The following is a 26,508-nucleotide window of genomic DNA, read 5'->3' on the forward strand; positions in this document are numbered from 1 at the left end:
ACTTTAGCATTTGAGCAACTTTAACTACTTGTACAAAAGACTTGAGAGTAAATATGAGTTAATCATAAGAGCACTGTTGCTCCACCCACTGTTGATGTGGAGCAGAGCATGCTGGGCGATCTCTAACTGAGGAGAAGGAAGTGACAAGTTCCAGCCATCTCCTGTGATTCCCCTAAGTTAGCATTCTTTGTTTTAGCCAATGCCAGTGTGCGTCTTTCAGAAATGTGAGTTCCTATTTCTTACTATTCATGTGTTGTGGACGCACTCCTTTGTTATGCTAATTAGTGTTTTTACGCGAGCTAGCAACTGTAAGCTTGCTAACCTTGTTTGTCACGTTGTATAAATGATTGGAGACAGGTGCAGGAATACTATTTAGGCCCAGAAACTCAGTAAAGAAACAGTCTTTCAAGCCAAAGACATTTAGTGTAGTTGAAGTCGGAAGTTTACATACACCTTAGCCAAATACATTTAAACTCAGCTTTTCACAATTCCTGACATTTAATCCTAGTTAAAATTTTCTCTCTTAGGTCAGTTAGGATCACCACTATATTTTAAGAATGTGAAATGTCAGAATAATAGTAAAGAGAACAATTTAATTCAGGTTTTATTTCATCACATTCCCAGTGGGTCAGAAGTTAACATACACATAATTAGTATTTGGTAGCATTGCCTTTTAAATTGTTTAACTTGGGTCCAATGTTTTGGGTAGCCTTCCACAAGCTGCCCACTAAGTTGGGTGAATTTTGGCCCATTCCTCCTGACAGAGCTGGTGTAACTGAATCAGGTTTGTAGGCCTCCTTGCTTGCATACGCTTTTTCAGTTCTGCCCACAAATGTTCTATAGGATTGAGGTCAGGGCTTTGTGATGGCCACTCCAATACCTTGACTTTGTTGTCCTTAAGCCATTTTGCCACAACTTTGGAAGTATGCTTGGGGTCATTGTCCATTTGGAAGACCCATTTGCGACCAAGCTTTAACTTCCTGACTGATGTCTTGAGATGTTGCTTCAATATATCCACATAATTTTCCATCTTAATGATGTCATTTATTTTGAAGTGCACCAGTCCCTCCTGCAGCAAAGCACCCCCACAAAATGATGCTGCCACCCCCGTGCTTCACGGTGGGGATGGTGTTCTTTCCATTCTCTTCTTTTGGAGAGATTGGAAACCCAAATTGGTCTACACGGACAGGTTCTGGCCTGGTTTAGATCTTATCTGTCGGAAAGATATCAATTTGTCTCTGAATGGTTTGTCCTCTGACAAATCAACTGTACATTTCGGTGTTCCTCAAGGTTCCATTTTAGGACCACTATTGTTTTCACTATATTTTACCTCTTGGTGATTTCATTCAGAAACATAATGTTAACTTTCACTGCTATGCGGATGACACACAGCTGTATATTTCAATGAAACATGGTGAAGCCCCAAAATTGCCCTCCCTAGAAGCCTGTGTTTCAGGCATAAGGAAGTGGATGGCTGCAAACCTTCTACTTTTAAACTCGGACAAAACAGAGATGCTTGTTCTAGGTCCCAAGAAACAAAGAGATCTTCTGTTGAATCTGACAATTAATCTTGATGGTTGTACAGTCGTCTCAAATAAAACTTTGAAGGACCTCGGCAATGCTCTACTTTCGGCTACCCGGATAAAGCACTAAATAAACTTCAGTTATCCTGACTCTAACCCAAAAATGTTATCATATTACTCCAGTGCTAGCCTCCCTTCACTGACTTCCTGTTAAGACAAGGGCTGATTTCAAGGTTTTACTGCTAACCTACAAAGCATTACATGGGCTTGCTCCTACCTATCTTTCCGATTTGGTCCTGCCGTACATGCGTACGCTACGGTCACAAGACGCAGGCCTCATTGTCCCTAGAATTTCTAAGCAAACAGCTGGAGGCAGGGCTTAATCCTATAGAGCTCCATTTTTATGGAATGGTCTGCCTACCCATGTGAGAGACGCATACTCGGTCTCAACCTTTAAGTCTTTACTGAAGACTCATCTCTTCAGTAGGTCCTATGATTGAGTGTAGTCTGGCCCAGGAGTGTGAAGGTGAACGGAAAGGCTCTGGAGCATCGAACCGCCCTTGCTGTCTCTGCCTGACCGGTTCCCCTCTCTCCACTTGGATTCTCTGCCTCTAACCCTATTACAGGGGTTGAGTCACTGGCTTACTGGTGCTCTTCCATGCCGTCCCTAGGTGGGGTGCATCACTTGAGTGGGTTGAGTCGCTGACGTGGTCTTCCTGTCTGGGTTGGTGCCCCCCCTTGGGTTGTGCCGTGGCGGAGATCTTTGTGGGCTATACTTGACCTTGTCTCAGGATGGTAAGTTGGTGGTTGAAGATATCCCTCTAGTGGTGTGGGGGCTGTGCTTTGGCAAAGTGGGTGGGGTTATATCCTGCCTGTTTGGCCCTGTCCGGGGGTATCATCGGATGGGGCCACAGTGTCTCCTGACCCCTCCTGTCTCAGCCTCCAGTATTTATGCTGCAGTAGTTTATTTGTCGGGGGGCTAGGGTCAGTCTGTTATATCTGGAGTATTTCTCCTGTCTTACCCGGTGTCCTGTGTGAATTTAAGTATGCTCTCTCTAATTCTCTCTTTCTCTCTTTCTTTCTTTCTCTCTCTCGGAGGACCTGAGCCCTAGGACCATGCCTCAGGACTACCTGGCATGATGACTCCTTGCTGTCCCCAGTCCACCTGGCTGTGCTGCTGCTCCAGTTTCAACTGTTCTGCCTGCGGCTATGGAACCCTGACCTGTTCCAGACCTGCTGTTTTCAACTCTTTAGAGACAGCAGGAGCGGTAGAGATACTCTCAATGATAGGCTATGAAAAGCCAACTGACATTTACTCCTGAGGTGCTGACCTGTTGCACCCTCGACAACTACTGTGATTATTATTATTTGACCATGCTGGTCATTTATGAGCATTTGAACATCTTGGCCATGTTCTGTTATAATCTCCACCCGGCACAGCCAGAAGACGACTGGCCACCCCTCATAGCCTGGTTCCTCTCTAGGTTTCTTCCTAGGTTTTGGCCTTTCTAGGGAGTTTTTCCTAGCCACCGTGCTTCTACACCTGCATTGCTTGCATTTTGGGGTTTTAGCCTGGGTTTCTGTACAGCACTTTGATATATCAGCTGATGTAAGAAGGGCTATATAAATACATTTGAAAATTCTTCGGCTTACGAGCCTCCCCCTTTTTCCTCCAAACATAAACGATGGTCATTATGGCCAAACTGGTATATTTTTGTTTCATCAGACCAGAGGACATTTCTCCAGAAAGTACGATCTTTGGCCCCATGTGCAATTGCAAATCGTAGTCTGGCATTTTTAAGACGGTTTTGGAGCAGTGGCTTCTTCCTTGCTGAGCGGCCTTTCAGGTTATGTCGATATAGGACTAGTTTTACTGTGGATATAGATACTTTTGTATCTGTTTCCTCCAGCATCTTCACAAGGTCCTTTGCTGCTGTTCTGGGATTTATTTGCACTTTTCGCACCACAGTACATTCATCTCTAGGAGACAGAATGCGTCTCCTTCCTGAGCGGTATGATAGCTGCGTGGTCCCATGGTGTTTATACTTGCGTAGTATTGTTTGTACAGATGAACGTGGTACCTTCAGGCGTTTGGAAATTGCTCCCAAGGATGAACCAGATTTGGCTGATTTCTTTTTACTTTCCCATGATGTCAAGCAAAGAGGCTCTGAGTTTGAAGGTAGGCCTTGAAATAAATCCACAGGTACACCTCCAATTGACTCAAATGATGTCAATTGCCTATCAGAAGCTTCTAAAGCCATTACATAATTTTCTGTAATTTTCCAAGCTGTTTAAAGGCAAAGTCAACTTATTGTATGTAAACTTCTGACCCACTGGAATTGTGATACAGTGAAATAAACTGTCTGTAAACATTTGTTGGAAAAATTACTTGTATCATTCACAAAGTAGATGTCCTAATCGACTTGCCAAAACAATAGTTTGATAACAGGAAATTTGTGGAGTGGTTAAAAAACTAGTTTTAAAGACTCCAACCTAAGTGTATGTAAACTTCCGACTTCAACTGTATATGCTTATAGTCCAGGTTGATTGAGTGTGGTTTTCTATTTGTCTTTACAGCAGAACCAGCAGGAGTTGTTTCCCTTTGGTCGTAGCTGTGCAGTCTGAGATTAGTTAAGATATAAAAGGCACAGGTAAGTCCGCTGCTACAAAAGAAGTGTGTGACTGAATGTCTATTAGGATGTTGGTCATATTGTATTTCTGTGAGTTTGAGAATGAAGAATGTATTGTTCCTACTGTTAGGCCTCTGAGTTTACGGTTCATTTTAATCGATTCTCGCATTACAGTAATAAATAAATAAAGTACCATCAGTCTTATGTTTTACTGCCTACCAATGGCCAAATCATGGAATTGAAAGGGTCCCACTTGAGCACTTTTATTAATTTGGCTATATGTGACAAAAGGGTGGACTAATGGTTTTATCAATATTTAACAGACTTTAAAAAAACAGAAAGTAGAGTTAATTGGCATTATTTATCTTAATAATTATCTATTGACAGACCAACCTTACTACTAGAGAACTATCAACCATGGCTGGACTTGAAAATTCCCTCAAGTGTGTGCCTCTCAGAGGTATGGGACATTGAAAAAAATCTCCTTATTTTGTGCATTCTTAAGTGGTTCTGTTCTAAGATGTGATATTTCTTTGCTCTGTTTCAAGGTTCTGGAACTGGTTCTTCAAAAGTTGTGTATCCCTGGTACAGAGGATCACTGGCGAGTTAAAAAAGGCTTCTGTTTGCAGTGAACATGTTGCCAGAGTAACAATTTCAGTTGAATGATTTGAATGAACAGTCCAAGTTTAGGCCCGAACCAGACACTAGGGTGTGTTTGTAAATTCCCTCTAGCTATCTATTCCGATTTCAGAGGACTCTCGTCTGTGTGCAAGAGTACACAATAACTGAATTTACGAATGCGCAATACCTGTTGAATATGACCAGTGTCAATAAACTTCTGGCAAAAAAACAGTAATTCAATTGTTTCCAGCAGCACAGTTACAGTCACCAACTCATTAGATAACATGAAAACAGCCTAACCAGCTCTGCTAGGGTGAGAAAAATGGCCAGAGTGGGGTGTTCTCTCATTTATGTCTGGAAATAGCTAGCTAACTTTAGCCGGTTATATTGGGTGATTGACTGCCGTTGTGAGGTCAGAATGCTCGGATCAACCCCACTCTTTGGCTAGAGGGTCCAGTGCACGTTCGGAACACTCTGAGAGCCAAAACCTCTGAGGACAATTTGACAACGCAGTGAATTTACAAACACCCAGAGCACACTCTGAGCTTAATCTGACAATCCAGAGTGAATTTACGAACACACCATTGTTCGCCACACACTATCTTCTATGCCCTTCAGACTTAACGGCTAACACAAAACAAATGGAATATGTTAGCTAACTATTTACCTTGTTAAACGCACCTCAGGTGTGTTACTGTATTCCTCGCAAGCAGTGCTTCATATTGCATTAAATATATGTATGCATAGACATATGACCTGGTTGGTTTCACCAGTGAAGGGATATTACAGATGATGAGGCGTTTGAGGATGAGCTGAGTGACTCTGCGTTTTGTTGCTGCTGTGCCTGTACGGCGAACTCAAAAGATAAAACAGGCTTTAGGCTATTCTAGTGATCAGATTTTTTACCTTAATAATATTTAACATGTAACATGCTTCATTGACACATCAGATATTATTTATATTCTGATTCACATAGAAAAAGGTTGTTTTCAGGCTTGATTCGATTTGCTGTCTCTCCCAGGACTTAAACAAGCCAAAATGGACAATTGTAAATCAATGCTCATTCCCATTTTAGGATACCGTGAACCATTTGCTTCTCATATTCATAGACAACTCTCCTCCCGAGGCCGCCATAGAGCCTAGCTCAACCTTGGTTCCCTTCCTGCACAAGTACTGTGACGTTTCCGACAAGAAGCCCTCTGTAAGTAGCCTAGTAACCCTTCCCTCCTTCCCCTCTTCTCCCAAATACTGCACTTCCCTACAATTCATTTCCTCCTAGGTCTGATAACCCTCTCTCAATTCATTTGAATTGAAAGGGCTTTATTGTCATGGGAAACATGTTTACATTGCCAAAGCAAGTCTCAAGTGCTGAAGCTAGAGCTGAAGAAGATCAGGGAGCAGCAGGACCTGCTCTTCTGCTTCATGAACTCCCTCATGCTGGAGGGGGCAGTGCACATGATCCAGTTCTGCCTCACTGAGGGTAAGTAGGCTTTGGCCATTCCCCTATATCCCAGATAGAGATACAATAGACTGACAACTATGTCCTGGCCCAGAAACAACCCCCCTAGCCTCTATTCTTTCGGTGTTTAGAAATCTGAAGGAAATGGATAAGTGAAAGCAATATGGCAGAAACTCTCCAGTCAAAATGGAAGGCTTAAGAACTGCAGTCACCGAATGGGAAGGGGTTGTTTACCGAAGGGGGAAGGGTTGTTTCTGGACCAGGTCCAAGTCTTGATTCCCCTCCCTTCTGCCCTTCATTACATAGGAAATAAGGTACTGAGTTCACCTAGTCCACTAATAGGCTAATTAAAGATGTATTTATTTCACACTGTATACACATTCCTTAATTAGCTATAGCACTGGTTGTAGTTCCTCCCTCTCATTCACCACTCTTGTCTTCCTCTGTCTGTGGTGACTTACTTATCACCAAGTGACACTTATGAAAATGTCAATTGGTGTCAAGTGGCACTGAGAGCACATGTCTGTGAAGTTGAAGGGTTTACATGGTGCAACAAGTCTGCTAGAGCAGCCTGTCTGCTGCTGGTAAGGCCTGGGGTCATGTTATTTTAAACTGTTATGCAACGGCAAAAAAAAGAATGGGTTTTGAAGTACAGGTAATCCCTTCCTGTTTATTTATTTGATTGAACCTTTATTTCACTAGGCAAGTCAGTTAAGAACAAATTCTTATTTACAATGACGGCCTACCCCGGCCAAACCTTAACCCGGGCGACGCTGGGCAAATTGTGTGCCGCCCTATGGGACTCCCAATCATGTGATACAGCCTGGAATTGAACCATGGTCTGTAGTGACGCCTCTAGCACAGATGCAGTGCCTTAGACCGCTGTGCCACCCGGGAGCCCCATATGAACAGTTTTCTAAGCATTTTTACAAACGGCAGGTTTGTTAAGTCATACTGATATGCGTTTCTCTCTCCAGTTGCTGAGGTCCTCATGCCGGGGTGGTCAATCAATGAAATGTATTTATAAAGCCCTTGTTACATCAGCTGATGTCACAAAGTTCTGTACAGAAACCTAGCCTAAAACCCCAAACAGCAAGCAATGCAAGTGTAGAAGCACAGTGGCTAGGAAAAACTCCCTAGAAAGGCCAAAACCTAGGAAGGAACCTAGAGAGGAATCAGGCTATGAGGGGTGGCCAGTTCTCTTCTGGCTGTGCCGGGTGGAGATTATAACAGAACATGGCCAAGATGTTCAAATGTTCATAGATGACCAGCAGGATCAAATAATAATAATCACAGTAGTTGTCGAGGGTGCAGCAGGTCAGCACCTCAGGAGTAAATGTCAGTTGGCTTTTCATAGCCGATCATTGAGAGTATCTCTACCGCTCCTGCTGTCTCTAAAGAGTTGAAAACTGCAGGTCTGGGACAGGTAGCACGTCCAGTGAACAGGTCAGGGTTCCATAGCCGCAGGCAGAACAGTTGAAACTGGAGCAGCAGCACGGCCAGGTGGACTGGGGACAGCAAGGAGTCATCATGCCAGGTAGTCCTGAGGCATGGTCCTAGGGCTCAGGTCCTCCGAGAGAGAGAATTAGAGAGAGCATTCTTAAATTCACACAGGACACCGGATATGACAGGAGAAATACTCCAGATATAACAGACTGACCCTAGCCCCCCGACACATAAACTACTGCAGCATAAATGCTGGATGTTGAGACGAGTGGTCGGGAGACACTGTGGCCCCATCTGACAATACCCCCGGACAGGGCCAAACAGGCAGGTGGTGAAGCTGCAGACCGTACGCTGCCTGTACAAGGCCTACGAGCACTTCCTGTTCCTGCTGGACAACGTCTTCACCCCCATGTTCTGCCAAAACGACGAGGTTAGGACACACACCCTAGCACTACACAGCTAATTCAAATAATCAAAGCTTGATGAGGAGTTGGTTATTTGAATCAGCTGTGTAGTGCTACGGCAAAAACTAAAATGTGCAGCCGGGGGAGGGGGGGGCGGTGGTGGGGGGGGTACCCTGTTCAAGCCCACCACCATGGAGGGAGCCATGTTGCCCTCCTACGGCCTGGTGGAGGCAGAGGACGACATGATAGGTTGTACAGTGTGGGGCCCCTGGGTGGCAGTGTGGATCCAGGATTAGTTAGGAAGGCACACTCAGTAAATTTAGTGATTCAAGATCTGTTGTGTACAACGTATGTTGATTTACTGGCCTATATATTTGCTTATTCAATACCATGATTTGTTTCTTTCTTTGTAATAAGGTGAATGGGGAAAATATTCAGAAATATCCATTCAAAGGAGCCCTGAGACTAACTCCTTTCAAGATCATTAGTGAACTTACAAAGTTGTCAAAGTTACTGGGTTTGCTGTTATTAATTTCAAGCAGGATTATCATTTAAGGGTATCTGCTAAGAAAATATGTAATGTTGTGTGATCAAATGTGTGATTCATTGGCAGAGACCACTGCCCTGCTTCCTCTGACTATTTCATCCTCATCATTCCCACAGCATTGCTCAGTGGACTTGAACCTCAGTATGTTGCTCTTATTCTTCTTCTCCCAGAGTCTTCCGTAGCTGATGCACTAGATACTCCCCTAGCTGTATTTTACCCCTACTAGAGCTGCTGTCAGTGAATACATATCCTATTTTAGATCCCGTACTAGTTTATTTTTTTATTTCACCTTTATTTAACCAGGTAGGCTAGTTGAGGAGAAGTTCTCATTTACAACTGCGACCTGGCCAAGATAAAGCATAGCAGTGTGAACAGACAACAACACAGAGTTACACATGGAGTAAACAATAAACAAGTCAATAACACAGTAGGAGAAAAATAAAATAAAATAAAAAATGAGTCTATATACATTGTGTGCAAAAGGCATGAGGAGGTAGGCAATAAATAGGCCATAGGAGCGAATAATTACAATTTAGCAGATTAACACGAGTGATAAATCATCAGATGATCATGTGCAAGTAGAGATACTGGTGTGCAAAAGAGCAGAAAAGTAAATAAATAAAAACAGTATGGGGATGAGGTAGGTAAATTGGGTGGGCTGTTTACAGATGGACTATGTACAGCTGCAACGATCGGTTAGCTGCTCAGATAGCAGATGTTTAAAGTTGGTGAGGGAAATAAAAGTCTCCAACTTCAGCAATTTTTGCAATTCGTTCCAGTCACAGGCAGCAGAGAACTGGAAGGAAAGGCGGCCAAATGAGGTGTTGGCTTTTGGGATGATCAGTGAGATATACCTGCTGGAGCGCATGCTACGGGTGGGTGTTATCGTGACCAGTGAACTGAGATAAGTCGGAGCTTTACCTAGCATGGACTTATAGATGACCTGGAGCCAATGGGTCTGGCGACGAATATGTAGCGAGGGCTAGCCGACTAGAGCATACAGGTCGCAGTGGTGGGTGGTATAAGGTGTTTTAGTAACAAAACGGATGGCACTATGATAAACTGCATCTAGTTTGCTGAGTAGCGTATTGGAAGCTATTTTGTAGATGACATCGCCGAAGTCGAGGATCGGTAGGATAGTCAGTTTTACTAGGGTAAGTTTGGCGTCGTGAGTGAAGGAGGCTTTGTTGCGAAATAGAAAGCCGATTCTTGATTTGATTTTGGATTGGAGATGTTTAATATGAGTCTGGAAGGAGAGTTTAGTCTAGCCAGACACCTAGGTATTTATAGTTGTCCACATATTCTAGGTCGGAACCGTCCAGGGTGGTGATGCTAGTCGGGCGGGCGGGTGCAGGCAGCGAACGGTTGAAAAGCATGCATTTGGTTTTACTAGCGTTTAAGAGCAGTTGGAGGCCACGGAAGGAGTGTTGTATGGTATTGAAGCTCGTTTGGAGGTTAGATAGCACAGTGTCCAAGGAAGGGCCAGAAGTATACAGAATGGTGTCGTCTGCGTAGAGGTGGATCAGGGAATCGCCCGCAGCAAGAGCAACATCATTGATATATACAGAGAAAAGAGTCGGCCTGAGAATTGAACCCTGTGGTATTACAGTACTTCCTGTATATGTCACTCAATCACATTGGTCCTTTGCAATGTGTTTCCCCTTTTACCTTGCTGCAGTTCTGTGCCGTTCCACACAATAGTGTTGGAGTAGGCGTGCTGATATAGGATCAGATTGTAATGATTGAGATTAAATAGAGAGGGGGAACCTGATCCTAGATCAGCACTCCTACTCCGAGATCATTTGTGAATACAAAGCATGCAATGCTTTATTATAACATTGTTTTTTAATGCTTTCTGGTACCAAGAACTGAGCTCCTGACCTCCAAGCAGAAGAAGTTCCAGGAGTACATCCAGGTAGTCATTGTGGAGTAAACAAGCTCTGGGGTGAAGTGTTCCTTAGGTACAGATCTAGGATCAGCTTCCCCTCCCCTCCCCAATCATAACCTTAACCATTATGTATGTAAGGAAAATGATCAGCTTCTAGGGGCAACTTCACACTGCACCAGTAAAAAAACAGAGGTCATGCTTCAGAAATAGCTTTGTGGTCTGTCACCATATGAATACCTACCAGCTTATGTAGTGGCTGCAGTAAGTGTAGAAGTTCGAGAGGTGGATTAGTAACCAAAGGGTTGATGGCTCAAATCCCAGGGCTGGTGTGGTCAAAATCTACCACTGAACCCCAAATATAGGCTTACTGTCCCTGCACTGTTTCCAGTCTCTCATGTTCCATTGTTCTAAATGAATAACAAAGTGCTATTCTGTCAGCCCTTTATGAATCTGTAAACAAAGTGAATATTGTTGGCTATCTTCCAGAAACTGCTCCAGGACCCAGAGCTGAGCAACAGTCAGCTGCTGGCAGACTTCCCATCTCCACAGTCTGGACTCAATTCGTGGACAAGATGCTGCCTGATGTCAATCTAGGTATGTAACACTGGCCAAGTAGCCTGGTCCCAGATCTGTTTGTGCGGTTTTGTACGGTTCTATGTTAATAACATCTCTCACAACCTGCTCTCCTGTTGAACTAATTTGATCATCAACTCAGTGCCCAGACAACTGATAAAATAAGTACATCATGCTTTTTCGACTTTGGTGGGGAAAGAATGTTGTGGGGGCATCATGGTAAAATAATTCCTGGCACAGGCGGCCGTGGCACCTTAATTGGGGAGGACGGGCTCATAGTAATGGCTGGAATGGAAAGAAATGGAATGTTATCAAACACATGGCTTCCATGCGTTCGATTCCATTCCAGCCATTATTATGAGCCGTCCTCCCCTCAGCAGCCTCCTGTAAATTCCGGGATAGTAGTTTAAGAATGTAAGCCCAACATGCCTGTGGAATCCACCTATAACTCATGTCAGCTATGTTATTTCAACTGGCGTACTATAATAAATAGGAAGAGCAGGGATCCAATGTCTCCAGTATAACATAACAAATGTAACTGTTTTAGATCAAACTTTCTCAATTCATGAGCTCCACCACCCCGTTCACAAAAATGGATGGCTCCTACAGACACGCACGGCAGTGTCTAGGGTTTACCGAAAATGGAGCGACAAACAAAAACATCCAGTCAATGGCAGTCCTGTGCGCGAAAACAGCTAGTTGATGAGAGAGGTCGAAGGAGAATGGCTAGAAGTGTGCAAGCTAACAGGCGGGCCACAAACAGACAAATAACGGCGCAGAACAGCATCTCGGAACGCACAACTCATCAATCTTTGTCACAGATGGGCTATTGCAGCAGACGACCAACACTGGACAATTGAGGAGTGGGAAAAAATTGTCTAACATGACTGAGTTCAGTTTGAGCGGCCTGCGCAGTCCCCAGACCTCAACCCAATAGAGCATTTTTGGGATGAAATGGAATGGGCTTTTCGCAGAATGAATGTAACGTTGTCCAATCTGCAGCAACTGCGTGATGTCAGCATAGACCAACATCCCTGCGGAACGTTTCCGACATCTTGTAGAATGCTCCAAAGAATTCAGGCTGTTTTGGAGGCAAAGGGAGGTCCGACCCGGTACTAAATGGGTGAACCTAATAAACTGGCCGGTGACGTATAAGTAATCTCCTCTGTGTTTTTACCATCTCAGAAAGGGCAGTATTTGGCGCCATTCCACCAGTCCTTTGTGAATTACCCAAGCCCCAAACCCAGCCTGCCAGAGCTGACCATCCTCAGTCCCATGTCAGATAATGACAGGAAAGTGGTCACACACACCACACCTGGATCTAAATAGTATTTGTTTACTTTCTGTTTTTTTAGGTTGGACTGCACTTTTCCATTGGTTCCATTAAACTGGGGAAGTTAAATCAAATGCACATTAAATATTTGAAAGGGAAACTAATACTTTTTCCGACCTGTATCTGGCACACAGACTCCCACACGCCTTTTTAAATTTATTTTTATTTCACCTTTAGTTAACCAGGTAGGCCAGTTGAGAACAAGTTCTCATTTACAACTGCGACCTGGCCAAGATGAAGCAAAGAAGTGCGACACAAACAAAAACAGAGTTAACCATGGAATAAACAAACATACAATCAATAACACAATAGGAAAAAATCTATATACAGTGTGGGCAAATGAGGTAAGATTATGGAGGTAAGGCAATAAATAGGTCGTAGTGGCGAAGTAATTGCAATTAAACACTGGAGTGATAGATGTGCAGAAGACGAATGTGCAAGTAGAGATACTGGGGTGCAAAGGAGCAAAAAAATATATAACAATAACAATATGGGAATGAGGTAGTTGGATGGGCTATTTACAGATGCGCTATGTACAGGTGCAGTGATCTGTGAGCTCCTCTGACAGCTGATGCTTAAAGTTAGTGAGGGAGATATGAGTCTCCAGCTTCAGTGATTTTTGCAATTCGTTCCAGTGATTGGCAGCAGAGAACTGCCTACCTCAGCTGACAAGTGTTTTTAGTTAGGAGAGCCATTTGATAGCCCAGCCAAATGGGAAACGATCCTAGAAATATAATGCCATTGCTGGAAGTTTTCTTTCATGTTGTAATGTTCTCCACTGCATTTTAAAGTGCTGTTTGTTTTTAACTCCCTAGCTCTTCAATGACCTGTTCAAGAACAACGCCAACCGATCGGAGAGAGCAGAGGAGAAACACAACCAGAACTACTTCATGGAGATGATCACTGTGGAAGGGGTTTACTTTATGTACAGTATGTGAAAAGTTAGATGCACAAATATCATACCCCCCCCCCCCCAAAAAAAATGCTAACCTTCGCTGTTATTGTAATGGTGAGAGGTTCGCATGTTTTGGGGGTATGATATTTGTGCGTCTAACTTTCTCACTCATCATTAACCAGACGGCATAAAAGGTTATCGATGGTGCATCCATCCCTTGTCCAATAAGGAACAATCCCTTGTTTACTGCAGGTGGCAAGACACTGGCTAATGATACCTGGCAACTTCAAAACAGTCATGTGGGGACGAAGATATCATTCCATTTAAAGAGTTGATAGCAGAGTCTGGCCTGAATGATATGACATTTTTACTCTATTTGCAGCTCAAATCAATAAAAAAAAAATGTATTTCCTCAAAGGGTATTGGTGTGTGATGGACAACAAACTGAGGGGTGCTGCTAATGGGAAAGGAACGGTTTACACCTTATACAAGCTGGTTGGCCTCCTCCCCAAACAGCAACATTTCTTACAAGACTTGGTTGTGTCTCTCACTGCAGCACAGTGGGATGCGAAATACACAAAGGAAGGCCAATGCAGTGATGCTATCAGTCAAATGGACAGTACTTATAAATTGCAAAGTGCTTAACCGCAGTGCTTCAGCATGGACATTTGGTTAAGGGAATTCATGAACTTATTGACAATGGAACGAACGGTATCGGTCCTCCAGGGCTATGCCAATGGACTATAGCAGGGGTAGGCAACCCTGTTCCTGGAGTGCCGCAGGTACTGCAGGGATTCTGTTCCAACTAGGCACCACATCTAATCAACTGAGCTAATTGATCAGTGATTGCCTAAATTCAACACACCTGGTCTTCCAGGTAAGTTAAACCAAAAACATGGAGTGCCCAGAACGAGGGTTGCCTACCCCTGGACTAGAGGGTCTTTGGGACTGTACTTTGATAGGCTGATGAGGAATTTGTTACAGGAAATAATCCCTGCCATTTTGTGAGGTTAGCATAGGGCTAACGTGTGCCAGGTTATCTGATGGGACCAGCTACAATGTACGTCAACGATTTTAATTGGCTGATACTTAAACTTAACCTTGGACTTAAACTTGTTCTAATGTTCGTAAGTATGGCACCCAGGGTATTCAGTGCAGTACACTGCACAACATAGTTTACCACAATTCACCAACAACTTTTAATGGCTGTTCGACTGTACTGTATGATTTAAACAGAAGTAAACACATTTAAGTTCAGTGATGAAAAGATCAGATTAGGATGTGTCACAGAGTTTGTATTCATTTGCGTCTATTTTTCTCAGTTGACTGGACCTGGTTCTTTTAGAACTGTTTCCTGAACTGAACAAGGTAAATTGATGAGTTATGTTATGATTATTTCAATGTAACTTATTGAAAGTGAGGCACCTGCATGTCTGCTAGGAGTCTCTAGTAGGTGTGTTGGAACATGTAATTTGATTCACACGACTTTTCCAGACAATACTTTTAAATGTTTAATTCACTTTATTGAAATGCTGATGTTTGGCTCTACTGACTGATAAAGCAGAACATTCATCCTATAATCATTCCAGCAGTAATCATTGTTAATACAATCAAAAATGTGTAATGGGTCCACACAAAAATATGTCACATAAAGCTTACTTCATTATTCAATGTTTTTAATTATTTTCACTGCATCAGCATACACAGATGTTTGGGCTTTACAGCCTTCAGTGTTTATACATACATTGAACATGTGGATTTGATGTGGTTTTTTTCAACCAGCAGCAGGGACAGCAGGAGACTGCTACTAACATGGCTCCATGGACGTGGCAAGAGGATTGTCTGGCTTTAGTCTCTGCTTCATCTGCTGCATGTTGTTGGAATAAACTGTATATACAGCACTTAAACCACTCATACCGCTGCCCTTGTGATCATTTTTACTGATTCATAAAACAATAATACTGAAAAAAGGGGATGTGACTGAACATGATTGTGATAATAAAAGAAACATGTCTGAAGACTCATTAATCAAACTTGGTCGCTGCTTTTGTAAACCTCCCCACATCGTTTCTTGTCTGGCCTTGTCACACCCTGATCTGGTTCACCTGTCCTTGTGATTGTCTTCACCGGTGTATATATCCCTGTGTTTCCGTGCCAGTTCATCTTGTTTGCCAAGTCAACCAGCGGTTTTCCTTGCTCCTATTTTTCCCAGTCTCTGTTTGTTTCTAGTCCTCCTGGTTTCAACCCTTGCATGTACTGACTCCGAACCCACCTGCCTGACCACTCTGCCTGTTCTGACCAACAGCCTTCCTTGGACTCGGATCTGGTTTCTGACCCCTGCCTGGCCTGACCTTGAGACTGCCTATCCCCTGGTACTGTTTGGACTCTGATCTAGTTTATGAACTCTCACCTGTCCCAAACCTGCCTTTGCCTACTCCCTTTGTTATAATAAATATTGGAGCTCTACCATCTGCCTCCTGTGTCTGCATTTGGGTCTCTCCTTGTGCCCTTATAGGCCTATAATTATCATGAAGTAAACATGCACATGTTCAGAGCCATGACTCATTTTAGTCTGCACTCTGCCGCTGTCATTGGCAGCTTGCAGGCCTGCCTTCCCGGAAAGACTTGGAAATAGTGATGTTTTAATACCATGGGTTTTTTCAAATCTGATTTGGCTTGCCTAGAATGGTGAGAATTCTTTAGATTCCTTCATCGGACTGTCATCACTTCAGTGGAAACACAACAACTCCCCTGAACACACAGGACAGTCAGACTTACTCTACAGTGCATTCAGAAAATATTCATACCCCTTGACTTAATCTATTTCATTCATTTTAAATTCAGGCTGGAACGCAACAAAATGTGGAAGAAGTCAAGGGGTATGAATACTTTCTGAAGGCACTCTGCTGTATATCCTGCATGCAAAATACACATTTGACATGCACCAGCTCTTCATCTACTAAATCTTTGACAGGTCTGAGAGTATCAAAAGGTTTTAACCTAAAATATTTTGCTTTCATTAACTTTCACAAACATGACAATCAATATGACTAAATTGCAACAACAATAAAATACAAATATACATGACTCTATAAAAGTGACAAAACAAAGTCATTACTGTATACTGTAGTAATGCAAATATAAATACATTATTTCTTGAAATAGTATAATGCTCTTTCTCGTAAACAGCAGGCGTTTTAGAAAAATTTAAATATGTGACACATCACCACAGAAACCTGCCATATTGTGATCTTCTGGAAATAATTTCTCATAGGCTTGTGGACAGGGCCCACAGCAGGCCTAGCAGTAACAAAGTCAGACAGTTGGCCCCAGCCGCCACGGATGAGTTTCTGAACTTGATGCGGCCCTCCACAGTTGGGTACACCCTCTTCATCTCCTTGATGTAGTTGGCGAAAACCGAGATGTCCAGATCACCTATAGGCGATAGTATAGAAAATATGAGTTTAATCCTCTGTTGCTATAGCAGGGTTATAGATTTTTTACATATTTTTTTACATGCACTACAGTATTCACTCACTGTATGGCTTGAGATAAGGCATCAAGGTTGCCACAACCAATATTAGCTAAAACCATGTTGATTAACAAGATCATTTGAACCAGCTGTGAATTTGTTTACTGCATTGTAATGGCATATTTTTAAGCCTGGATGACATGCAATACACCCCCATAAGCAAAGTCAACAAGTATTTTAAGCCTGTACTCGTGAAGTAATAATGGGTCTCTTCAAGTGCTTACGCGTTCATGTAACTAGGATACTTTTTTCACAGATATTTTCTGGAAGTTGAAGGCCTTTTATTTAATCTTTTCTGTAATGTAATGTCATATACATTATTACAGTCTTACAGCAGCAGAGCCAACGCCTTCATCTGTGCAGTGTTTTAGCTTTTAGAGGACAAATACAGAAGTATTTTTTCATGTATGAAAAATGTTTAAGGAAAGGTTGTTTAGATTGTACGTACAGTAATGTGCTTCTGCCAAATATTTACTTTGGGTCTCGGAAACAACTCTGAAGTGTTTAACAGGCCCAGAGCTCACACAATGCTAATTCATGGTAACACCTGCTGTTACTCTTGAGTGACACTCACTGGTCGGACATACACCAGACCCTGTATGTGAACATTTTCTAATGTAACACTGAATGGCAACCAATTCTAATGTAACACTGAATGTAACTTTAAAGGTTGCTTGTTGGTCATAAGGAAAACTACTTAGTTAGCTGTATCCCAGTGAGCACAAGATGTTGAAAATATGTATTTTCAACTAAATCAACATCTTTTGCTCATTGGGATGTTGCTAGTCAAATCGAGGAGGATGACACCATGGTCTCCTAAACTAGCGTTTTGTCATAACCTTGACACAGACGCTCACCAGATGAGACAGCCACGTCCAACGGCCCATTAAACTGAGGTTACTACAACTCAAAGGCATTTTCAGAAAACAGAGAACATTGATTTCTCATTTGAGAATTGGATATTTGTCCTCCAAAATAGTTACTACATGAGTCTATTTGTAATTTATAATGAGGCACAGGGGTCATTTATTCCTATTTTTCATTCAATTTCACTACCAACAGGGCTTCAGTACATACAGTGCATTCGGCAAGTATTCAGACCCCTTGACTTTTTCCACATTTTGTTACGATACAGCCTTTTTCTAAAATGTATTAACTTGTTTTCCCCCCCTCATCAATCTACACACAATACCCCATAATGACAAAGCGAAAACAGTTTTTTAGGAATTTTTGCACATTTCTAAAAAAGAAAAACTGAAATATCACATTTACATAAGTATTCAGACCCTTTACTCAGTACCTTGTTGAAGCACCTTTGGCAGCGATTACAGCCTCGAGTCTTCTTGGATATGAGCTACAAGCTTGGCACACCTGTATTTGGGGAGTTTCTCCCATTATTCTCTGTAGATCCTCTCAAGCTCTGTCAGATTGGATGGGGAGTGTCGCTGCACAGCTATTTCAGGTCTCTCCAGAAATGTTTGATTGGGTTCAAGTCCGAGCTCTGGCTGGGCCACTCAAGGACATTCAGAGACTTGTCCCAAAGCTGATCCTGCGTTGTCTTGGCTGTGTTCTAAGGGTCATTGTTCTGTTGGAAGGTGAACCTTTGCCCCAGTCTGAGGTCCTGAGCGCGCTGGAGCAGGTTTTCATCAAGGATCTCTCTGTACTCTGCTCCGTTTCATCTTTCCCTCGATCCTGACTAGTTTCCCAGTCCCTGCTGCTGAAAAACATCCCCACAGCATGATGTTGCCACCACCATGCTTCACCGTAAGGATGGTGCCAGGTTTCCTCCAGACGTGACGCTTGGCATTCAGGCCAAAGAGTTCAATCTTGGTTTCATCAGACCAGAGAATTTTGTTTCTCAAGGTCTGAGAGTCCTTTAGGTGCCTTACTACAAGCGGTCTGTCATGTGCCTTTTACTGAGGAGTGGCTTCCGTCTGGCCACTCTACCATAAAGGCCTGATTGGTTGAGTGCTGCAGAGATGGTTGTCCTTCTGGAAGGTTCTCCCATCTCCACAGAGGGAATCTGTAGCTCTGTCAGAGTGACCATCAGGTTCTTGGTCACCTCCTTGGCCAAGGCCCTTCTCCCCCGATTGCTCAGTTTGGCCAGGCGGCCAGCTCTAGGAAGAGTCTTGGTGGTTCCAAACTTCGTCCATTTAAGAATGATGGAGGCTACTTGGTTCTTGGGGACCTTCAATGCTGCAGAAATGTTTTGGTACCCTTCCCCAGCTCTGTGCCTCTACGCAATCCTGTCTCGGAGCTCTACAAACAATTCCTTCGACCTCATGGCTTGGTTTTGCTCTGACATGCACTGTCAACTGTGGGACCTTATATAGACAGGTATGTGCCTTTCCAAATCATGTCCAATCAATAGAATTTTCCACAGGTGGACTCCAATCAAGTTGTAGAAACATCTCAAGGATGATCAATGGAAACAGGACGCATCTGCTCAATTTCAAGTCTCACAGCAAACAGTCTGAATACTTATGTAAATAAGGTATTTCTATTTTAGTTTTTTGCAATATTTTCTAAAACCTTTTTTTGCTTTGTCATTATGGGGTATTGTGTGTAGATTAATGAGAAAAATATTATTGAATCCATTTTAGAGTAAGGCTGTAACATAACAAAATGTGGAAGAAGTCAAGGAGTCTGAATACTTTCCAAATGCACTTTATACAATTTTGTTTCTCGAGTTTATTCAGTGAGGTGTAATGTAATGATTAGAGCTCACATAATTTAAGCAATAAGGCACACCAGGAAGTGCTGTGCCATGAATACAGTCACAGGTAAATGGCGTTGTTAGGGTTCCACAAGAAGATATAGTCCGGACAAAAATCTGGTTGTTAGTTCTTTTGGGCACGTTGCTACATAATTAAATTGAGGAGTTTAGCACAACAGCCACAGGCTTCATCATTGACGATGTCATCATTGACGATGTCATCCCCACAGTGAATATAAGAACGTATCCTAACCAATCCACATCGATAGGGCTATTGTTGAGTGGGTCGAGAGCTTTAAGTTCCTTGGCATCCACATCACTAAGGACTTAACATGGTCCACACACACCTACACAGTTGTGAAGAGGGCACGGCAGCGCCTCTTCCCCCTCAGGAGGCTGAAAAGATTTGGCATGGGCCCTTAGATTCTCAAAACGTTCTACAGCTTTACCATCAAAAGCACCTTGACTGGCTGCATCACCGCTTGGTATGGCAATTGCACCGCCCTTGATCGCAAAGCGTTACAAAAGGGTGGTGCGGACAGCCCAGTACATCACTGGGGCCGAGCTCCCCTACATCCTGGACCTTTATATCAGGCCGTGTCAGAGGAAGGCCTGAAAAATTGCCAAAGACTCCAGCCACCCAAGCCATAGACTGTTCACTCTGCTAGAGTTCGGAAAACAGTAACGGAGCATCAGCTCTAGGACCAACAAGCTCCAAAACAGCTTATAAGACTGCTAAATAGCTAGACTGCTAAATAGTCAATTAATAATACCTAAACTATCTGCACTGACTCTATCTTGCACTGACTGCACACACATTCACTAGACTTTATATACACACCATATACACACTCACTAGACTATATATACACACCATATACACACACTCACTAGACTTTATATACACACCATATACACACTCACTAGACTATATATACACACCATATACATACATTCACTAGACTTTATACACATCATATACACACTCACTAGACTATATTCTAGATCCACATTGATCTGGTACTGGTAATACCTGTATATAGCTCCACATTGATCTGATACTGGTAATACCTGTATATAGCTCCACATTGATCTGGTACTGGTAATACCTGTATATAGCTCCACATTGATCTGGTACTGGTAATACCTGTATATAGCTCCACATTGATCTGGTACTGGTAAATACCTGTATATAGCTCCACATTGATCTGGTACTGGTAATACCTGTATATAGCTCCACATTGATCTGGTACTGGTACTGCTGTACCAAGCTAAATGCTAGGCTGGAAGCAAAGGGAAATATTGTGCGAGTTGAGATAAATACAAGAGATGTTTCGACAGCAACATGAACATGATATTCTTATGAGGCGCAGTGATCATTTTCAGGTGGAACTGTTAGCGGCCATAGTGTGCCTGTGACCACCAATACAGCATGGTTTGGAACGCTGCTTGTCCAGTCAGCATCTAGGATCCAAACAAACAGTTTTATAATTCCCTATCCTCCATGACAGACGGTCATTTCAATGTGAAAGTTCTGTATCTTTGCACCTTCCTGAACAGGCCCCTGTTCTGTTCAAACCATCTCACCCTGCCCAATGGACTCACCAGTGTCATGTTTCAGTTTCTCCTCCTTGATCATGGTAAAACCATCTCCTCCGTCTGCAATGTAGGATGGTAGGACCAGCTTGTACAGCCTGTCTGGATCCAGGGATTCGTATCTGGGCACACGGCACTGAGAGCAGCGGAGGCTCAAGGACGTCACACGGTCCCCCACCGACCGTGACAGGTCGTATTCAACATGGATTCCTGGGAAGTTGAAGCAGCCAGAAAGGGATTCAGTATCAATCTTTACATTTGGTGGCAGCAGTGGGATCCAAAAATACAATTTGTTGGTCAATAAACTGTATACAAAAAGTACAGGAAGGAATTAAGTAAAATCTATAAAGACCACAGTGAGTGTATTACAGGAGTGGTGTTTCATTCAAAGGAATGTAAAATATAAATATAATGTACAGTATATCCTCCAATTATATTTTTCAACCACAGTGCCCAAAATAATCACTTATTGACTGGTACCTGAAACTTGAAGAAATTCTCCTCTGCTGCTCCCGTATCTTCGGACAGAGTTTTCAAATGCCTTTTTCAAGGTTGATCCCTTCAACTGCACCAGATCAAAAGTGCCTCCGAATGGTAAGACTGATATAACTTCCTCCATGGTGATGGTGCCTTGAGAAAACAATGTAGAATAAATGTATGGTGTCCATAATATGGACAGCCTTACTCTGTAGAAGTTTATTTGGACAGCCTTACTCTGTAGAAGTTTATTAGGACAGCCTCACATTGAAGAAGTTTATTAGGACAGCCTCACACTGTAGAAGTGAGGACCTTCATTTCTGAAGTCATGAATGGCATCACTGTAAAGTGGCTACTTTTTCCACTTTAAAATGACTGTTTAGTTAGTAATATAAGGATTCTTAAATTAGTTGGCAGAACTTTCAAACACCTTATGAACCCATTATGAGGTATGACACACCATTTTTGTGACTTTCATCAATTCCTGTCCTTATGCCTCCACTGTTCAGGATGCATAAACTGACGTGATTCCACTGGATCTCATCTGCATACTTGATATTGTGATGAATCTAGAAGAGTCAGTGGAAACACAATGGTCACACACTTCAGTATAGGGGAAAGCCCTCAATCTGGGGCAAGTCCACCTGTAATGGACAGAAGACTGAGATACTTCCACCTGGGCTGAGAATGATATTCCGCATGGTGAAAGCTTCTGCTACGTACTCACCATTGCGTCACAGATGAGGTTCCCCAGGTTGCACTCTCGGAACCGGCACTCATTAAAGGTTCCATTGAGATACACCAGGGTTTTCCCCACGTACTGAGACGAGTACTGGGCCAAGTTCTTCTTCCACTCGTCAACATCAGCAAGGATACCTGGATCTGACAGACAGAGACAGGAGTCATGTTGTTTTGTGTAAAACATGGCTTTGAATGAATGTTCAACAAAAGAGGAAAGCAATGACTGCAGTTAGGCCTCGATTCAATCAGATCGAGCGTTAACCTGCGTTGTCCGACATCCGCATAGTGGATGTTTTGGCGGTGTTGGAGATAACTAACTGCGTAACTGCGGTATGAGCTGATAGGAAGGGAGTGTCAAAAAATACTCCCTTCCTAGTATCTCTACTGTGTTAAAAGTTCAAAACCTCAATAGAAGGTGTAGGCTCAAGCGATGATATAAATATGTCAAATCGATGTGTAGACAATAGTACATCACGCATTAAAGTGTTCGAACTTGTAATGCGGCTGCATAGGATTTGTCTGATATAAAGTCGCATGTGGTTTTGTTGCATCCAATAGCAGTGTCCGCGATAAGTTAACACAATGATCTTCTTCTGGTTTGACAGATATAACGCAGTTCCACCTCAGACACCGCCAAAACAACCACTGTGTTGGCTAGTGCATATTGACGTCTATAGTTATCAGTCAGATCCAGATGGTAAGTCACAACTCTTCCAGTAGTTTACCCTGGGCTATGCTGCTGTCCAGCAGGATGGGGTTTCCATTCGCCTTCACCACGTTCCCGGCTTTATCGAAGACCAACTTGAGGTATCCCAGGTACTTCCCAAAGGCAAAAGCCTGTACCACAGGGACATCTCTCCCGTCCTCAGACCTCACCATGAAGGGGTAGGGACCCGTCGGCACCTCTGAAGATGGGACACTCCCTACAATGACAAACAGGCCTGTTATCTATCCTCCTCCCACTTGACTCTTTCACATTTTAACTTTATCATTGTGTCTTAACATTGACAGACTACATTGACACTTGACAGTGTGTGCTTCATTCAAATTATGCCAATATCTCAATTTGGTTAGTAACATACACTACCGTTCAAAAGTTTGGGGTCACTTAGAAATGTCCTTGTTTTTGAAAGAAAAGCAAATTTTTTGTCCATTAAAATAACATCAAATTGATCAGAAATACAGTGTAGTCAATGTTAATGTTGTAAATGACTATTGTAGCTGGAAACGGCTGATTTTTTTATGGAATATCTACATAGGCGTACAGAGGCCCATTAGAGTGTCTAGTTTGAGAAACAGACTCTTCACAAGTCCTCAACTGGCAGCTTCATTAAATAGTACCCGCAAAACACCAGTCTCAACGTCAACAGTGAAGAGGCGACTCCGGGATGCTGGCCTTCTAGGCAGAGTTGCAAAGAAAAAGCCATATCTCAGACTGGCCAATAAAAATAAAAGATTAAGATGGGCAAAATAACACAGACACTGGACAGAGGACTATTGTAGCTGGAAACGGCGGATTTTTATTGGAATATCTACATAGGCGTACAGAGGCCCATTATCAGCAACCATCACTTCTGTGTTCCAACAGCACGTTGTGTTAGCTAATCCAAGTTTATTCTTTTAAACAACAGTCTCAACATCAACAGTGAAGAGGTGACTCTGGGATGCTGGCCTTCTAGGCAGATTTCCTCTGTCCAGTGTCTGTGTTATTTTGCCCATCTTAATCTTTTATTTTTATTGGCCAGTCTGAGATATGGCTTTTTCTTTGAAACTATGTCTGGAAGGCCAGCATCCCATCTCTTCACTGTTGACGTTGAGACTGGTGTTTTGCGGTTACTATTTAATGAAGCTGCCAGTTGAGGACTTGTGAGGCGTCTGTTTCTCAAACTAAACACTCTAATATACTTGTCCTCTTGCTCAGTTGTGCACCGGGTCCTCCCATTCCTCTTTCTATTCTGGTTACAGACAGTTTGCGCTGTTCTGTGAAGGGAGTAGTACACAGCGTGGTACGAGATCTTCAGTTTCTTGGCAATTTCTCGCATGGAATAGCCTTCATTTCTCAGAACAAGAATAGACTGACGAGTTTCAGAAGAAAGGTATTTGTTTCTGGCCATTTTGAGACTGTAATCGAACCCACAAATGCTGATGCTCCAGATACTCAACTATTCTAAAGAAGGCCAGTTTTCTTGCTTCTTTAATCAGAACAACAGTTTTCAGCTGTGCTAACATAATTGCAAAAGGGTTTTCTAATAATCAATTAGCCTTTTAAAATGATAAACTTGGATTAGCTAACACAACGTGCCATTGGAACACAGGAGTGGTGGTTGCTGATAGTGGGCCTCTGTAAGCCTATGTAGATATTCCATAGAAAATCAGCCGTTTCCAGCTACAATTGTTATTTGCAACATTAACAATGTCTGCACTATATTTCTGTGCAAAGAAATTAGCTTTTCTTTCAAAAACAAGGACATTTTTAAGTGACCCCAAACTTTTGAACGGTAGTGTATTTCCTTGCTGAACAAGAAACTCCCAAAATGTGACTGATATGATAAAACCCAAGAGGATACTTGTGAAAGGCTGACATGGTGGACATTGACCCTGTTTACACATCCACATAGTTCAACTTTCTTTTATGATCTAGAGCTGTAATCACAGAGCTATGACAATGTAACAACTGAATAATTGGGCACCTGTGTAGAGGAAAGTGTTGGTGTGTCCTCCGATGACCAGGTCCACGCCTTTCACTCGCTTGGCGATGTCTATATCCACGTCAAATCCAGAGTGACCAAGTGCGATGATCTTATTGTAACCAAGAGTGATCAGTTTATCCACCTGGACCTGCAAGGCTTTGATCTCATTCTCAAAGATCAGGTGTGGACCTGGAGTGTACACAATAGAAAAGTTTAACGTGAGTCACACAACTGAGTGACTTGACCTGAAATTCCTCCAATAAGCTAGTGACTAAGCGAGCAACCCGTCAAATGATCCATCAATCAAACCATCTATTTTACCTGGTAAGGATAAGACTGGAGTTTCCACTGAGGTGTAACCTACCACAGCCACTATTTCAGAGCCCATCGTGAATGTTGTGTAGGGTTGATAGTAACCATTGATAGTTGGGGCGAGTGTTGCATCTGCCTTGATGTTGGCACTGAGAACAGTGAAGTTCACCTTCTGCAGAAAAGGGCAGAGCAGGCCCTCCACTCCATTGTCAAACTCATGGTTTCCAAATGCCTGAAAGCCAGGGAAAGATAACTGTTACCTGTCTCACTACATGATTATATTAATTATTATATCAGATCATGCTCTTTGTCTCTCTGTGTGTGTGTGTGTGTGTGTGTGTGTGTGTGTGTGTGTGTGTGTGTGTGTGTGTGTGTGTGTGTGTGTGTGTGTGTGTGTGTGTGTGTGTGTGTGTGTGTGTGTGTGTGTGTGTGTGTGTGTGTGTGTGTGTGAGAGATACTGAGAAAGATAAAGTGTGATAAAATGTACTATACCTAATTCACAATTTCATCAAGGTTGATGGAAATGGCTTACCATCGCATCATATCCAAGCTTGTTCATGAAATACGCAGCTTCCTCCCCTTTGTAGTAGTTGAACCAGACAGTACCCTGAAACTGATCGCCAGCATCCAGCAATAACACATTCCGTTCTTTGCTCCGGATGTCTGCTATTTTTGTGAACCTCCTGGCCACTCCGCCAAAACAAGGACTACCTGGGCTACATTTACCCGACTCTCTACTATTCTCCTCAATCCGAGCGTGAGCATCGTTGGTGTGTAGCAATGTAAGCTCGAAAGTTGACACACTTTCAAAATGCATGAAGAAAAAGAGCGAAGCCAAAGGCATGCACGGAGGCAGAGTCCTCCACACACCCATTTCACTCATATCAAAGCGTGTACTGTGCAATATGCTCTGTGCCTAGACTCCAGTTCCAAATTAAACTAATTTAGTAGGCGTGTACATGGGTAGTTAAGTGTTAACACATGTTTAAATACTTGGCTCCTTGGATGTTGTTGCCGTTGTCGTCTGTCCCTATAATTTTCTCCACAAAGAACAATGGTAGGTTTAGTTGAGGAGCTAAGACCACATGAATACCCATTCATGTTTTCCACACAGTGCCTCACTAT

General features: G+C 42.8%; 1 protein-coding gene and 1 pseudogene across 1 annotated transcript; one reads left to right on the plus strand and one right to left on the minus strand.

Moving 5' to 3' along the window:
• Positions 1-4,570: 4,570 nt before the first annotated feature.
• LOC120059757 lies at positions 4,571-13,362 on the plus strand (annotated as a pseudogene).
• Positions 13,363-14,915: 1,553 nt separating this feature from the next.
• LOC120059832 (snake venom 5'-nucleotidase-like) lies at positions 14,916-26,256 on the minus strand. The gene is made up of 9 exons (XM_039008883.1): positions 25,916-26,256; positions 25,393-25,615; positions 25,072-25,260; positions 23,107-23,304; positions 22,368-22,522; positions 22,101-22,209; positions 21,644-21,793; positions 21,173-21,373; positions 14,916-16,754 (listed from the first exon to the last, which is right to left on the minus strand). Exons 1-9 carry the CDS (start codon positions 26,225-26,227, stop codon positions 16,588-16,590), a joined length of 1,704 nt encoding a protein of 567 aa, XP_038864811.1. The 5' UTR covers positions 26,228-26,256; the 3' UTR covers positions 14,916-16,587.
• Between the last annotated feature and the right edge of the window lie 252 nt (positions 26,257-26,508).

This window comes from Salvelinus namaycush, chromosome 15 (genome assembly GCF_016432855.1).
Source record: "Salvelinus namaycush isolate Seneca chromosome 15, SaNama_1.0, whole genome shotgun sequence".
Lineage (NCBI taxonomy): Eukaryota > Metazoa > Chordata > Actinopteri > Salmoniformes > Salmonidae > Salvelinus > Salvelinus namaycush.